Genomic DNA, 18,393 nt, shown 5'->3' with positions numbered 1-18,393 from the left:
TTCAAAGTGAACCACGCAGGCCACTTGAGTGGTTTTATGGCTTGTGCTAAATTACTTTGTGCTCAATGCTGCATTTGTGTAATGCTTGTCAAAGAATATGGATATTCTGAACCGTTTTAAGAGGCTCTGGCACATAGGCAAACTGTGAAGTGCAGGGTTGTGTGCTGATGTCACATGAAACTGAACTGAGAATGCTTTTTACGTTCCGATTTATTTTCTGAATTTGAATTGAGGTAGCAAGCAGAATATAGAATTTAAATGTAAGGACATACAATTAAAGTTAAATTCAAAGACTGCCATTTTAACAAGAGATGTCAGGACGAACTTTGAATATAGGCTAGACGAAACCTTGTTTTCAAGAAATCATTATAATATTCTGATTTTGTGCTCAAAAAATTTATTTGGGGGTGAGGAGGAGGGGGTTCGGTTTTTCTAGTTTGGAATGACATGAGGGAGAGTCCATTTAAATTAGTAAACAGTTTTAAATGAAAGATTTATTGTGTGTGGTCTAAGGAGTGAACTATCATTGTTCAGGGCTATATTTAGGCGAATGCATATTGTGACGTAATTTCTTAGCGCTCTATCCTATAAATTATTACCCCAATTATAAATAACAGCAGCTTGCCACAGCTAGACACATGCAGCCTAACACTTTTATTTGTCTACGTGTCTCGAATTGCCCATCACAAACTTGTTTATCGCAGCTTCTCACTTTTGCAAAGTAATATGATGACCCAAAATTCCCATCAGAATGGGCAACCAGCCATAGCACGCTTCTCGCTGCCGGGCCACGGGTCACAACCATCAACTGCACGTCCTATGTGAGCAATGGCATCATACTATCATTTACTCAGGATCACACTAGAGGATGAATCTGGTTTCTTGTTAGACATGGATGGAGTGCTATTTCCACCGGACCTGGCGCTCACGTGTGTGTTTACTGAGATGAGAAACCGTTGCATGATCGGTCCATTATCAGTGACCTTCTGTAGTACTAGAGGTCTCGGTTGTGTCGTACATTGGAGGACGGATATATATTTAATAGCCTTCATCCATAAGAAACTCTCTGAGGGATGAAGGTTGAACAAATAAAGACAGGAAGGTCATTGAAGAACTTAGTAAATGTGCTCCTCTGTGGGAGAAAGTTGGAGAGAGAATGCATAGATAGATCAGTTGGAAACAATGCCTTTCTGATTTTTGTTCTTGCTATAAGTAAAACCTATTGCTGTTGTGTAGACGTTTCATCCACCTTTTGTATAACACCCTACATACCTTATGTACTGGCTCTCACTTCAGCATTCTTTATAAAATATGAAGCATATAAGCATCTAATGCAGAACAGATTATTTATTTAGTTTATTATGCTTTTCCACAAGTAATTTATCATTATTTAATATACCGTTTTTTTCCTTCATATTATGAACTTGAGCATTTGAAGTGGCATATGCCATGAAAAGATGCACAATCTCATGAACAGTGGACAGGAATGTCATGACAGTGGTACTTTTGGTGTTTGTCCAGTCAATGTTCTCTTAAAACATAACTGCCAGTCCGAGCAATTACCACTGTCCTCTTTTAAAGCTGCTTTGAAGTCATTTATCTTGTGTGGTATGCAAATAAATCAGAATGGAACTGAATAATTACTTGTGATTGTATCCCAGATAAATCAGCATTCTTGGAGAGATTGTGGATTCTTATATATATATATATATATATATATATATATATGAAGAGTTCAGATGCAAAAGCCTCTAAGTGCCATCTGAAATTTTCCTCTAGAATGATCATTTTTATCAAGCTTGTATATTTAAGTTCAATAATTTCACTTAAATGGCAATGCAAATTACCTATTAATTGTCATTTAAGTGAAATTACTTAACTTAAATATATAAGCTTTATAGAAATTATCATTCTAGAAGAAAATTTCAGATGGCAGTTAGAGGCTTTTGCATCTGAACTCTTCATATATACATATACAATGCATATAAATTTTTTTTTTTTTTTTTTTTCAGACAATATAGTATACAATTGTAATATCTGCCATTTATTGGTTATCAGCCGTAACATGAAAATAATTCTCAGCTTACTAGTTTTGCATCCCTAAATTTCATATACATATCCAAACATATTGACTGCATTGTACAGTAAGTTATTTTTGGACCTTTGATTGTTCAAACTGTTTCTGGGAAAATAAATCGACCTCTTGAAACTCTGAAAACTTTTAGCCCTGAAATCCCGTTACAGTAAATATACAATAGATGTTGCAAATAATTAATTTTTAACAGAACAAAAGAAAAACACAAAATACTGTAGCTTGTTTTTTTGTGTGTGTTTTTCAAGTTAAGATCACAAGAAAAATGTGTTTTGAAGTAAACAAAAGCCCCAAAAAATACTGTGGGTTTCTGTTTTCGGAAACAGTCCTTATTTTTTCAATAACCAGTTGTGTCACTATAATATATGTACTGCAAATGAATCTTTGGTGCGTTTTTCCCCCACAAACATGGTTTCTCACAGCTTCAGTCCACGCTAAAAATCAAAGGACACGTGGATAGGCTCCTGTTGAAATGCTGCTCATTCATGTAGCTCTGATTCTAGAAATCTCCAGTTTTCCACACATTTCAGAATTTTGCCTTTTGCACGGTATAACAACATTGCTGGAACTCTACAGCTGTCAAATCACAGGTGGATGATGCAGTATAAATATTCCCCCAGTCACACATCTGCAATTCAGGAATATGATAGAAGACATGCAGTTCCTCATTTGCCACGAGCCAAAATATGGGAATGCTAATGTGCCATGTGTGCAAACGTGCACGCACACATAGGTTTGATGACACTGACCTTCATCTCCTCTGGGCAAGGTAGTCGGTAGACAGCCATTTATCTTTTATTCATTCTGACATTTCTAGGGAAGGATGCTTTCCTGCCACAGTGGCTTGTCAAAGTAGAGGCCATTTTGTGATGTGTGGCACGCTTTGGCTGATCAGCACGCATGCACACAACACCAGGCTCACACACGTATATCCATATATCTCAGTATATCACACACACACATTGCAGTTAGTGGTGCAGTCATGTGTAGATGAGCTGTGAATGACTTGACATCTGTCAGTGAAACTAGTTTGACAGTCTTTAAAACCAGCTGCTTTTCCTTAACCTCTTTCTTTCTCCCTCTTTTGCTTTCATTTCTGTTTCTGCCTTTCATTATCCATCTCTTATGCCCCAGAAACAACATCGGTATTCTCACAAGAAGCCACACTGCACCACATGAGCTACATATAACGACAAAAACATCTCAAATATTGTCAAATGCTTTTTGACAAGACTTCCCAGCCATTGTTTCCAGCAACTGTTTTAAGTCCCTATGTCACCTTTCCAGTGCTTTCTCTAACACGAATGCTAGAATAATGCGCAGAGCCTGTCCTCCTCTACTGTGTTTGTGTAACACAGAGCGATTCTTCTGCAACCCATTAGCATTGTCGGGACAGCAGTATGGCGTTTTGTCATTTTGTTGATAGGCTTAATGATTGAGCTGTTTGAAGATTTATAATAGCTGTGTTTATCATCTTATGTACTACCTTTAATTTATGCATGCTGTTCATGTAATTCAAATTACATAGTTACACCAGTTGGTAGTCATTGAATCATTTATTGAAAATATTTGTTCAGAAACGCTGATTATTTAGGAATGAAACACAAGACTGTTATTATGAGTTACTGAATCATTTGTTCAACCTTTTTTTTTTCTTCAAAAATGCTGATTTATTCAGGATTTAAATAAGTGAATCATTGAATCATTCATTCAGAATGCCAAATCATTCAGAATTAAATAAACATTAAACTAAATTGTGTTGCTCTGAGATGTACAGTGGTTCTGTTTTAGTAAAGAGGTTTTGTTTGGAACTAATATGCATTGGTGGAACAAAACAGACAAAATAAGTGGCAATACAGTATCTAAAATGTAAGGTATTCAATATTAACTTCATGTATATTGAACTGTTGTATCCACCTTATCTTTAACATAAAGAACAGGCGCAGCCAACTGTAACTTAAATGCGCTAGCCTTCTGGTGTCTTTCGCTTCCTGTTATTTTAGTTGTATGCTGCTTGATATTGCAAACTGGTATTTGTTATCATATTATTTTACGTTTGTAGGACAAATAGTTTTTCCATTTACTGCACTTTGTTATTCTAGTTATTTGCCTATAGCGGCTAATGAATCAGAAGTCTCACACATTCACAGAAAATAGCTTTTTTTTAATATTTATATAAAAGAGGTTGAGGGTTTGATTCCCAGGGAATGCAGGATGTTAAACCATATGCTTTGAATGCACTAATAATTAACATTTGATGAAAGTGCCTACCAAATGTATAAATGAAAATGCATGTGGAAATCCTCAAGTTCGTCTGATTCTTCTTGTGAGATCCACCAAATCTGCAAATTCTCATCATTTATTTACATGACAGACCTGTTAGAATTCCTCACATGACCATTTGTAAAAAGGGCTTTGTATTGCCACAGTATTGATGAATTAGTAATGCTGCAGAACCGTGAATCCATCTCCATATCCCTCACTGATCTGACCACCATTTCTCTCCCACTCTTCACAGATGATAACTGTCGTCTGGGAGATTATAAAAAATTGAAGACCAAGATGTTGGACTTACACGCTCAGAGGTACTTGACCTCTGGTAACCATGGCAGCCATGAGAAGGATATGGCAACTAGGAAGCATCTGGTGGACATGATGTTCAAGCGCTTTGACGCAGATGGTAGTGGAAGAGTTGACAGCAGTGAGCTCTCACAGGTAAGACAGTTCAAGGTCATAACAAAATCAGTCTCTTTTCTTTCACCCGTTTAATTGACATACTTAAGTGGGGTCTTTTGACCTTCTTAACGTGTATCTGTCATCTTAATGACCATTTTCAAACCAACAGAAGTGGTCAGTTTTCTGATAAAAGAGAAAAATAGAGATGTTGTAGGGCTAAACAATAAAGATGGATTGAGGCCAGAGTCAGGGTGTTTTGGGCCTGTTGAGTGAGCTATCATTTATCATTTTAAACCTTTGCTGTTTTAATCTTTCATACATGTTTTTATGCCTTGCAAATGTAAAACATCTGAGTATTTATGATATGCTGAATTATATGTCACCAAGGTAGAATTAGCTGCTAACATATATACTGTCTTAACCACAAATTACTGGTCAGGAAATTAGCCAAATCTAAGCAAATGCACTTCTTAAAATGCCATTGCTGCTTGTCTCAGAAAAACTTCAAAGACAGACTGAAGTTTTTCGGCAGAATATGGGAAGTTGTGTGTGGAGTGAAGAATCACGATGAAACAGGAGTTGCATGGTGATGCTCCAGATCGTGACTTCAAAAATCTGCTGAGAAATATAATAATAAATGCATCTAATAATAAATGCATCTCTACCATAATGAATAATGGAGAAAGAGCTGTCATTGTGTGGGGAGCCTTTTTTAGCTGCTGGTATTGGTGAGCTTCACTCTGAAAAGTAATTTAATGCTTTGGAGTACAGGATAATATTGCAGAGTGGCTTGCTTCCCAAATGATCAATGATCAAATATTATTTTTCAACAAGACAATGTTCCTGCCCAAATTTCAAAGACAATCAAGAAGTCACTTGAGAACAAGTCCATCAAGGCTGGCCTGGTCATATTCCAGATTTGAACCCTGGTCTCACATTAAACTCAAATTAACTGTTTTCATGAACTGTTTTAAGCCATCAACATTGAGTGGAACAACACTGAGTTTTCATTCTGTAAAAAGCTGTCTGCAAGTTTACCCACTCATCTTAAACAATTAAAGAAAACAAAGGTGCTAAGTTGCTTTATCTACAGTATTTGTCCAATTATTGCTTATTTCCTGACTAGTGTTTTGTGATTAAAATGGTCAAGACCATTAAATGTCCACTACATATTTTGTCATATTTTTGTCTTGACCCCCTTTTTTCCAATAGTGTATATGAGGTTTTATTGAAATTGCAAGAGTGTAGAAAAGGGAAAACATAGGAAATAAGGGTTTGTGAGTGCAATTTCTCAAAAGCAGCTCAAATGTTATGGGTTTTCTTGATGGAATTTACTCACCCTCATGTCTTTCCAAACCTGTATGACTTTATTTCTTTTGTGGAACACAAAAGAAGATATTTTAAAGAATGTTGCTAACTTAACAGTTTTTGTTCCCATTGACTTTCTATTGTATGGACAAAAAAACAAGTCAATGGGAACAGACTGTTTGGTTATCAACAGTCTTCAGAATATCTTCTTTTGTGTTCCACAGAAGAAATAAAGTCATACAGGTTTGGAAAGACATGAGGGTGAGTAAATGATAATGTAATTATCTATATAACTCTGTAATTACAGAATTTTCATTTTTGGGTGTACTATTTTAAGGTTTAAAAAAGGAATTATGAAGTCCAATCAAAGCCTTTATGCAAATACACATTGTTTTAGTTTGTTTACAATAATGCAATATCTAATGTTTGAATCTGATATGTTATGAAAATAGCTGGGGATCACTTTTCCCACGTTCTATTGAATTAATTTGAAATGGCAAATGAGCAGGCGAGCTTGTCTCTTATTTTAATAACTTGTTCATAAACTGATCCCAGGTCAGTTGTGCTTTATCTTGTCCTGCGGCAGAAAGATTACACCTGTCCATAGAGATACTGTGCATAGCAAAATGAGCAAAATATGAATTTATTCATATTTCTCCAGAGAGAAAACTCTGAACGCACTTTCACTCTCGGTTACAGGCGTGAGCCATTTCAATTTCATTGTGCAATATTTTCATGTCATTTGCATATTTCTTCATTCTCAGTGGAAGAAGAATAGATCTCTTTTCATGCATGGCAGATCGAAGACAATGTAAAAACTGAAAATTCAGACCGACCCTGAATACAAAAGCTTGGCCTTTTGACATGAAGCTACTGCAAGGTTGAAAAGTTGTTAGGAATAGGAACATATAGTGAAATGCCTTGCAGCGAAATCAAAGCATTTTGCTCTAATAGAGCAATTAAACTCTATCAGTATTCTGCTCAAATCTGTAGGTCTTCTGGTACACCTGGAATGATATTCATGCAGAAAGTAAAGGGACAGTCCATGAACCCTTTCTGACTTAATGAATGAGTATTGTTATTGATGCCATATCATATATTTAATAATTTATTTCTATTAAAATAATATAGGCCCTATCTTGCACCCAGCACAATTGATTTTGTACACCAACGCATGTACTGTATCATTCCTATTTTGCACCCGCGCACAGCGGACTTTTCCCTCCACAGACGCATGTCGGTAAATTAGGAAATGAACTTGCGCTCCCGGGGGCAGTTCAGCGCAAAGAGGAGGCGTGTTCCGGCGCAAACGTTCCCTGGTGCTATTTTGCAGTTCCAGAAAACAATTCCGCCACAGACCAGGAAAAACCTAGTCTAAAGTCAGTGGCGCGTTGCGCATGTTATTCATATGCTATTTTAGGGGGCATGCTTGGCCATAATCAATGTAGCGTGTGCACAACGCGCATGCACTTTGCTTCTCTCATCTACACACAGACGCAGCAGTTCTCATTTTTAGAAAACCATACATTATTACAAGGAAAAATATTAACACACAAGGGAAATCATTGTTGTGTCCATGAAGATATGAAAAAATAGGCATAAATCAAGCTTACACATTTACCCAAATTTTTATATGCCTGTTTAACCGAAGTTAATTTGGGTGGGTTTCTCCCATCCCCATACAATGTCACTTCTCTGTCTCTTACGGCCCTGACGAGAACGTCGGTCTCCGCTCCTGTCGTGCGCCTGGCAAATCCGCCGTTATAATAGCAATCCGCCATGGAACAAGTGCGCCTGCTCTTAAAGGGAATGTGAGATGTCACTCTGATTGGTTTATTTCACATTATGTCCAAACCACACCTATGAATAACGAAGCTACTTCAGACCAACCCATTTTAGATTTGCGTCGGGTGCAAGAGTCATTTATCCCACCGGTATAATAGCAACAGCGCCCAAGACCCGCCCACAAAGTTACTTGCGTTTCGCGCTTGATACTTTCAGATCGTTAAAATAGGGCCCATAGTGTCATTCTGGAAACCACTTAATGCAAAATTTTTATATATTTAATACCAAGCCTTAAAATATACAGTACGTTGTATATAATGCCACCAAAACATAATTGGATGCTTAAGACACTTTAAAAATGTGTGCTTCACTACAAAGTTGCATCTTCAAACAAATGATGCTTAAAAACTTTTTTCCAGAACTAACTTTATCCTGCATTTTTGTGCATCTAGAAGTGTTTATATTTGAAAGGGATAGAATAAGTACATGCCTAAAGCTGTTCTGGGATTTCATTAAGCACGGTGGATTGGATGTAGAGAGTCGTTCATTATGGAAAACTTTGCTGACATCGCCTGTAGCATGCGGCATGCATATCAGAGAGGTACATCAACAAATTTCAGCGTTTGAAAGTTTGCTTGTTTGTTTGGTTTGTCTTCGAAGTAAATGGTAAATCAACACTGTAAAGCAAAAGAGGAGAAAGTGAAGGTGTTGAGTCAGTTTCTGTGCTGTTATCAAGTCTCTATAAGAAGATTAGAGATGGCAACAGATAATAAAAGGACAGGATTGAATCTGAACACACAGGTCTGGTTTTAGTAATATAAGTCAGTGTGGGTCAGTCTTAGCACTAGGTATGCTAAAGCTTTCAGGACATGGTATATATATATACCATCATATATATATATATATATATATATATATACCACTTAATATATATTGTTTATATCACTTTCGGTAAGTTTTGAATCCATTGACCATCAGTCACCAAGTTAAATATGATTGTTCATACCGCATATGCTCAAGACATTTTCCAAATCTTAACTGTGAATCTAACCCCTAACATTTATTATCAAAAATCCCTCCAGCTTTCTTTCTCTAACTGTAATTACTATCAGATATTTCTGGCATGGATGAATGTATGATAGAACGTTTTACAGTAATCCCTCATGTTTTCCAGCATAAGGCTGTTATAAAATCTTGCTCACTTCTGGATGTTTGCCAGCCGACAGGATGCACAATGTCTGATGCAGATAGGAATCACATCTTTAATTATTCAGAATGGTACACTAGAGAAGTTTTGCTTCAGGATGGAGATTTTACATCAGACGTCATGTGGAGGCCCAAGACGGCACCAAAATTGTGTAAACAAACATGTCCTTAAATGTGAACATCCTTTGTTAGTATTTCCTTGTGCAACATTCACTGCACAAAACACATTTGTGCTGGTAAGTAATCATGTTATACAGTAGGTGCTGCTCTGGATTTAATCTCTTTCATGTTTTGATCTTTAATCTTGTTGTCATGCAGGTCATCAAGCAGGAAGGTCTGAGCAGGACGGCATCAGAGTGCACCCTGTTCGACCTGTTCAAATTTAACGACGTCACCGATGACGAACACCTAACTAGAGAGGAGTTCTACGCAGCTTTTGGTGAGTGTTGGGTTTTGATAAAGTGTTGAAATTGAACAAAGCTGAGAGAAATTTTCAACTGCATAATTAGCACCGTCATGGCTGAATGCACATTCAGTAACTGTGACACTTATTTTCAGTGTCATTTGTTAATAGCACAATGGATAATTGCAGTATTTTCATGAAGAAACTGAACACATTTTCAGTCTCGGTTACAGATGTGAGCAGGTTTATTTTCATTGTGCAATATTTTGGATATGTGTTTTGGATATTTTGGATATGGATATGTGTTCATTCTCACAGGAAGTAGATTAGTCTCTTTTTTATTAGTGATTGGACGTGTGAGGAAGTTAACTGTTCTCGTTCTTATTCCAATTAGACATGATGAAAGTAATGACTTGCAGTTCAGTAAGTCGAGAAACACTGATTTAGTCAAGTCAAGTTGGTTAACGACAGATATTTTGTTATTGTTGTTATCGATTTTTACGTTTTTTTACTGATTCAGCTGACTCAGTCAATTGTTCACGAATCAAACTGCAACTACTGAGGACTTAAAGGAGAACTCCGGTCAATTTTAACATTGAGCTAATTCTTTTGTAAATTTGGAGTGCTGTCAGTACAGAGAACAACGACAAAAATCGGTGTTGCCTACACCGTGTTATCCTCTTTTTAAAATTTGCACCCTGTTGACTTCAATGGGGCAAGTTTTAAACCTGCTTTTAGCCTCTTAACATCCTTGATGTGTCATTACAAGTGCCCAGCCAATGTGAGTGATTCCTTCAGAGTGAACACGAGTGAATCTGACTGCAGTAGATGTGAAAGATATGAATAAAAGTGATGTTAATTCAGCCAGCGCACATACCTGTATTTACATCCTGTTTTCGGTCGAAGTCTACAGTAGTCGATTGTCGAGTTCACGCGCGTGATCATAGGTACTAAACCTATGCGCGTGAACTCGGCAATCGACTACTTTGGACTTTGACCATAGTAGGAAAAAAAAATGCTTCATTTTCAGTGCAGTGCTCCGTTAGTGGCGTTAAAAAACTGTGAACAGAGCCAAACATCATGAAAATCATTAGGTTCCAGTAAAATATTGCAATATCCAGGTTCTTGGATCCCAGCCCTGCTCTTCATAGCAAGTTCAGACCATTGGCATGAAATGTAATGAAGTGACATTTCTCTGTTAGTCCATTCCACTGGGTCAACGGCCTCTGAAATGGACTGTGACTCTGACAACCCACTGTTAGAAAGTCAGATCTTGCGGTCATCGTAAAGGTGAATGGATCCTAATTAAGCTCTAATTGAAGTCTACAGTCACATTTTTCAGTAAGCCACTGAACAGTGGCGGCCTGAGTACCATTTTCCTCTTTCGTGTACTCATTAACGGATTTGCTGAAGAGAAACTGAGGCACACTAATTAACTGCATGACTCAAGATGCAAGTAACATTTGGTATAGAGCATTTGTGTCAGCCTGGAAACTAAGTTATTTTGCTAAAGTAGATGAACGCCCAGAGTCCATGGAGTGCCTATAGTAATCAAGCTGATAAAAGATGTTTTATGTTGAAGAGGTGGACATGACTGACCTCAGTAATCTGAGCCGGAGAAAAGTTAATCTGAGCCTTGTTCTAGTTAATGCACTGTTAGTCAACTAATGTTAACAAATACAACCTTTGATTTTAATAACGTATTAGTAAATGTTGAAATCAATATTAATTAAGATTTATAAATTCTGAAGAATTATTGTTCATTCTTATATTCTTTATTTATTTATTCTTCATTCATGTTAACTAAGGTTGTTAAATAATGAACCTTAAAGTGTTAAAGCGCAATTTTCTCACCTCATGGGATCACAACACTAAGAGATAGTAAATCTTTTCCTGGATTTTTTTTGTGCGTTCCCGAGATTAGACCTTCCTTAACATAATGCCGAAAACCCGAAGTCTCTAGGTGGTCTGGTTGAGGAGTAGATAGAAGTGCAAGATTGGTGCGCACAGACGCACAGAACAGAAATCATGAGTTAACAATCGCAATTTGTCCGGTGGAAAATTGCGCTAAAAAGGATGCAGCCTTGATTAGCATAATTAGCATAACATATATAGATAACACTTTACAATAATGTTTAATTTGTTATCATGCTAATGTACAGTATTAACTAACATGAACTAACTATGAGCAATACATTTGTTACAGTATTTATCTTTGTTAACGTTAGTTAATAAAAGTAAAGCTGTTCATTGTTTGTTCATGTTAGGATGGGATAAAATTAAAAAAAGGGACAATAATGCATAGAGCACTTTTCCGAGAATCCCGTTGTTACACACTGTGTTTTTGAGCAAAAAGCAGCTTTTCAGACAGGAAGTAGATTTTAGAATGAGAATCTCTGCCTTTGTCTGACTCTGTGCATTTACTCCGATCTCAGCGGGAGTTTGGATGAGGTGGGGACAGCCCTACAGGCAAAAAAAAAAAAAAAAATTGTATTGCTACTTTTGCTATTCTTCTAAACTTAAAGATAAAAAGATTACAAGACATTTTGTCAGGCACCTTCAGAGAACTCCTTCACACTTTCTGTTTCCAGCTCCTGATGCTTTGAACAAATGTTTTTTGAAGAGTTTGAAGAATACTACTTTATAAACAGTGCATGTTGGTTGTACCAACAGCATTAGAGTTCATGCTGTGAGCTGGTGCTTTAGATATCTGCCACGACATGTATGAGAATGTGAATATGTGAATGTGTTTAGTCAGTTTCGACCTTCAGTGTGAAATTTACCCACTGATATGAGCTTCTCAGGTTCACCAGATCCTGGCCTCTTTTTCCATCACATGGGCACCTGCTCTAAACCATTTTCTCAATATGTTTTCTCAGTCCTCTTCTACCCTCGTTGACCCTGTTCACTCCATGTATATTCACACTGATAGTGATCTGCAACATTAAAGCAACACGGAATCATTCATTTAAAATGGGCATGTCCAACAAAGTTGAGTTGAGAAAAGTTTAACTTTATGCAAATGAGCATTGATGTAATATGGCAACTTTTGATAGAAGCAAAGTCAGTGATCTGTCTCCTGTGAGATAGTAGTCAAATGTAGTCAAGATGGAGAGGTTAATGCTACTGTGAGCAGTTTCACCGTTCTATGTAATTTGTTTCAGCCCACATACAGCGATAAAATACAAAATGATGCAAATAAACCATATCAGAAATTGATTCGTAGAATGAAACTCATTAATCTTGTTCATGATGTGATGTACTGTATTATGTATTGCAATTTATACACAGACACTGCAGCAAGAAAACGGACTGATTTCCAAAACAGAATGGTGTCTTATTTTTATAATTTACAAGATTTTAAAAAACTATGGCTAATTATATACAGCCCATCAATAATGTATAACAGTAACGGTCAATAAGACAGCTACCTGACCTCCAGTGATAAAATTGTTGTGTGTGTGTGAGTCAAGCAGCTGTTTCTCCAGTATTCATTGTGACATTTGATCTGGCTTTGTCTGTTGTGAGATATTGTGATGCAGGAGATGCAGCTGAAAATCTGTAAACAACATTATTTATTGACTGGTTTTAACATTCATTTGTTGCATGAATGATTTATTATTTCACATGAATAACTCAGACTTACTCTTGCATGATTTTGATCTTGGTGGTCTGATATGGAGGTAAATGTACACTATGGTGTAGTAGACTCTGGTCTGATGGGGTTAGCACACTTTGGTATGATAAGGAAGGTTGAATCTGGTCTGATGGGATTTACTGATGTGAACAGAGCTTGTCAGCGTTGACTTGTGTTGTTCAAACTCTCCAGGTCCGGGTGTACATCAGTCACATGGGTATATATCTCAGTCCTGATGGAGGGTGACAGCCCATGAAAGCATGAAACTGTCCAGTTTTGGTTTGGAGAGTCTTTGGTCTTCCTAAAGTAAAATGGAGGGCAAGGGAATCTAAAAGAGCTGGGCAAGGTATCTTATGCGGTGTTTAAGTAAATTATGCAGCCTAAAAACTTTCTAATTGCACTGCATCTAAGTACATTACTGAAAGATGCTGTCTGGGTTCTTCATGCCCTCTCGATTCCACATTGCAGCAATTAGCACATGGTCTATGAGAAGTTTTAGAGACATGCTAAATGTGTTTACTCCGATTCTGGCCCTTTTCTCTGGCACTAGAGAGCATTTTCATTTCTTAATTATTTGAGTAGTTCACACATTTAAGGCTTAACATGTGACTCGTTTATTCATAGCAGTAATTATAATTAACGTATACTCATGTTTTTTTATCAGGCTCGGTTCTCAACATGTATGAATCTCACAGGCTCTGCGAGCATGAGGAAAATTGGACTGGAAATATCTTGCATATATTTCAGCATCAGTTTAGAAATACGTTTTCCAAATCTGAATGATGAATCTGCTGAACCAAAACTGGATGGAACGATTGGGTTGAATCAGTCAATCCATTTTGCGAACAAATAATTTAGTCTGGTTTTGTGAACTGGTTTAGCCTAAAAGATTTGTTCACAAATTGGTTCCTTAACATGTTTATGCTTGCACTGGTAAAATATACCTTGACTTAAGGTAATCAGATTGTTAGTTAGTTAGGAATTACTTCAGGGTTTCTTATAATGTCTGAAATACAAATTAAAAGAAAGTTACATTTGTGTAAACTTCTTATATATTGTTTGGGGAAGTTTTTGAAGCCAACAATGTGTTAAAAAATGACAAATCTTCCTGTCATTTTTCTGCTTTTGACTCTTGTTTACTCTTGCTCCTACTTGTGATTGGTGTGTCTACGTGGTTCTTTATCATGATTGGTTTGTTCAGTTGGCATATCTGTATGCTTCATGCTTCAAACTATTTACATCCCCCAGTGGAGTCAGAAGGCAATTACTTAACGCCACGCCAGCCCACAATGCCGTTCCTTTCACCTGTCAGGGCTGATATGCCTCCGGAGAGAACGTCAATCCACCTGCTCTGTCTGCTAAACAGACAAACACTCGCACACACACACACAGAAATACAGGATCCGCTCAATATCATTGGCAGTGGAGAATTGTGTGATAAGAAACAGTGCCTCACTTGAAACAAAATTGACTTCGGTGAAAGGCAATACCGACTTTTAAATATTGCCATATGGGAAGTGAGAAAAAAAAACAAGGTGGCGAGTTAGAGAAAGATAGATTAAAAAAAAGTTTCACAGTTCTGTAATACGGTGTGAAATGCGCTTTAATTAATCAAATTTAACCAGGAGTCTATGCCATTTTTTTTCTTGAACAGTCCCTCTTGTATATGAGCTCCAATTAGAAGTATGTGTACTGTGATGGCATGCTAATATGAGCGCATCTCCAGTGTCTCTACTGACAAATGCCATGGAGATGGTGTTTTTCACAGGTGGTGTGAAGTCAGCCTTTCTTCAGCTTCTATTACTGCCTGTCTCGCACATTGATTGGGTCACAGTAAAGGTTTTATTCCATCTGACTTCAATGACTTCAACTTTTAAAAGATTCTGCAGCTATCACAGAAGCCTTACAGACTCATAAATGTACTAGTGGATGGGCGGCGGAGAGCGGAGCATGACTTTTGATGGAAGGGCAGCTGGTAATTATGATTGAAGACCGTTGACGGCATCGCTGCTTGTTGGAAAGGGTCTGTTGTTGTTTTCTTGAGCTTTTACATTGTATGTTGTAAACTATCCTAAAGTAGCAGTTCTAAAGTCTAATGACTGAAATCTTGGTGTTCCTCTGGTTTTCTCTTTAGCTGTGTTTACATAGTGCTTGGGACTGACAGGTGTGACTCTCGAATTGTTGTGTTCATTCCAGGGTTGTGTGCCATTCAGAATTGGGTTGACTGAGAATGTCAAGACATTTACATTCCCGTTCAATTCCTGAATATGATTTAATTTAAACTCAGGTTGCAAACAGATGCCGATAAGCATTTCAAATTTGGAGGTAAGGTAGAAAATTGAAGCCGTGTTTCCACTTCAGGAACTTTCCCCAGGAACTAGGAACTTTGGGGTGGTACTCTGTGTGTTCCATCCACAGGAACCAGGGTCTAAATGAAGTTCGGGGTAAAGATTTGCCCCTCAGAAAGTCCCTGCTTGCAAGGTAGAACTTTTTCTAAGTTCAGGAACTTTCGGGGTGGGACTTGGGCGCTGAACATGCTGATTGGTTGAGTTCATGCCGCATTTCGATTGGTTGACTCCACGCAGCATTTAAATTTAAACCACCATTTTTAAAAATCTGTAGCGGTGCGTGCTCTCCTACGTCACCGGACTAATTTGTTTAATCTTCATGGTACTTTAGACCGCGGTGGAAACAGAAAGCAACAGTTCTGGGGGAAAAATGTTCCTGGGACAAATTGTTCTGGGTAATTTCGGTGGAAACGTGGCTTTAGTAACACTTTATTTTGATGGTCCCTTTAGACATTCTGTTGACTATAAGTATCGTTGCACCTACATGTCAACTTACTTTTATTAGAGTTTTAGTAAACTCTCTGCTTAATATACTATGCTAACACTTTATTTTGATGGTCCCCCAACAGACATTCTACTGACTAAAAGTAACTTTGCAAGTACGTGTCAACTTTTTTTACTAACCATACCAGTCTACTAATACTCAAATGACATGTAATGAAAGTTAGTTGACATGTTATTGACATGCAATGTTACTTATAGTCAACAGAATATTTAAAGGAGCTGTATGTAAGATTGTGGCCAAAACTGGTACTGCAATCACTGTATCCCCTCCCCCTCCCCCCTGACTCGAGGTTGCCAGATATGCTGCAGGATCCAGCAGGAACGTAGGCTGCTACAAGGAGCTGCAGCTGTGGTAACTAGAGCAGAGCTGGCAACCCGGATGCCCAAACACTACTGACTTCGTGATTGGTAGATAGGTGGAGGGTGGCGCTTTAGGCCAAAACACAAGATGACAACATCAACATCAGTTGAGGGCTGCAACTATAACTTTTAAATGACAATATCCTGGCCGTACTACTGTTGTCAGTGATATAAGTATTTGAAATGAACATGATTTATTAATGTCTAGTGACATATCAGGGCCATTTTATGATTAATTGAAATACATTTCTTACATACAGCTCCTTTAAAGTTGTCGATCAAAATATAGTGTAACCGAAAAATTCAAATAAATTGAAATTCAAAGAAATCCCCTTAACTGACGCTTGCAGCTAGAAAGTTACACTACTGTTAAAAAAATTTGGGGGAGTGGCGTAGCGGGCAGGCGTGTTGGGGGGCCATGCGATAAACAACCCCCTAAAAGAGGACTAAAAAACGTATTCTGCTGCTGTGTGCATGGGATTTCTCTCACTGAGTTGAAATAACTGTAGCTCTGCTTGCAGTAGAAGCATCACCACTCTGTAATGGGAAAGACTCATGCTGCTGCTGTGAGAGATGGTCGAGCCCTGAGGGAAAGTCTACTCAACTGCTACACGTGCGCTAAATGAGGGGTAAAACCTGTATTTGCTGCACTGTCATTAATCACAAACAATGACTGAGGATTAAATGCCTGGACAGCACCAACCATACTATTTCCACGTTATATGTAGTCTTGCATTGGGATTGGTGCACCATATTTTTTTAGGCTGCATCTGGGTGTTTTTAATACCATAATCTCTTTCTCTCTTTTTGTTTCCTACACTGACATCCACCTAACAAATACTCATCTTCTCACTTGTATTCCTTGTTCTGAAAAATCCATTTGTCTTTCAATCCTACATGGAATTGTAAAATGCAGTGCCTTGCCATGGAGCAAATTCAAAATCTACTAGACACAAAAGAGTGTAATTGAATGGCTTGAAAAAAATTACTGAATTCTAGAGCTCACTCATAAACATGGTCTGTTTTGAAAGGTAGTTGTACTTGTACTGATTTACTGCATTCAGGCTTTATTTTTTGTATTCATGAGAGTTCAGATTAATTTTTGCCAATAACAATAGGGTAAAAAGATGAAGATGTAGCCATGCTTAAAGGAATGATTCACCCCAATTTGAAGGTCCAAAAAGGACATATATAGAACCATTTGTGTATAATATTTGTGTGTGTGCGTGCATGCGTGCGTGTGTGTGTTCAGGATTCTAAAATATTAATACACCCAAAACTTTTGAACAATTGTATAGCTCAAGTCACATGGACCACTTGCATGATACTTTTATGTCGCTTTTTGTCCTTTATGGTGTCTGGCAGAAATAATCTCTACTTTTTTGTATAGAAAAAGGTAGAAGCTCAGATGTTCTGTAAAATTAAATTTTGTGTTTTGTAGAAATAAAAAAATAAAAAACCTTAAAGGTGCTCTACGTGATGGCACACGTTTTTTAGGCCAAAACATTTTTTGTCACATACAGCAAACATCTCCTCACTATCCGCTTGCTGCCTGTCCCCTGAACACACCCCAGGCTCCACAAACGGCAACAAAAACAAACTGGGCTAACCCACACCACGAAACATAACAAATTGTTCCAGCCAATAACCGACAAGAAGGATTTAAGGTGGGGTTTGGGGGGTTAGTACGCGGATGAGGAGGAGGGAGGGTCTAGCTAGCCTCCGTTTTGACAATACTTTGAACATCAACAAGAAGTGACGTCACCCAACATCACTTAGAGCACCTTTAAGTAATGACAAAAATGGAATTATAGGAATCCTAGAAAAAAATATCAAGATTGAATTGTTGCCTTTGTGTATTGTCTATACACTCCATGAGAGGTTTAATTGCCCCCCCTCCCCCCTCCCATTACTGGCATTTCCTGATCTAATGTGGCATGAGCTGACAGCACTATTATAAAATGATTGGTTGACAGATGTCAAGTGAGAAAGGAAATTTAAAAATAAATAGGTTTGCCTTGATACACAGGACATTTACTGACTAACATTGGCTGTTTAGTTTCTCCAAATTCAG

The 18,393-nt window shown here is 37.6% G+C and overlaps 1 protein-coding gene across 2 annotated transcripts in view; it reads left to right on the top strand.

Moving 5' to 3' along the window:
- Positions 1-18,393, top strand: part of fstl5 (follistatin-like 5) — a 150,184-nt gene that overhangs the window by 90,243 nt on the left and 41,548 nt on the right. For both annotated transcript variants that reach the window (XM_079892244.1, XM_079892245.1), the window contains exons 6-7: positions 4,611-4,807; positions 9,386-9,506. In XM_079892244.1, the coding sequence (XP_079748370.1) occupies positions 4,611-4,807; positions 9,386-9,506 (318 nt within the window). The remainder of the gene's footprint in view (positions 1-4,610; positions 4,808-9,385; positions 9,507-18,393) is intronic.

This window comes from Squalius cephalus, assembly GCF_949319135.1.
Source record: "Squalius cephalus genome assembly, chromosome: 14".
In the NCBI taxonomy this organism is placed as follows: Eukaryota; Metazoa; Chordata; class Actinopteri; order Cypriniformes; family Leuciscidae; genus Squalius; species Squalius cephalus.
The sequence above is the reverse complement of the archived record's forward strand: the minus strand, read 5'-3'. Positions and strand labels throughout refer to the sequence as shown.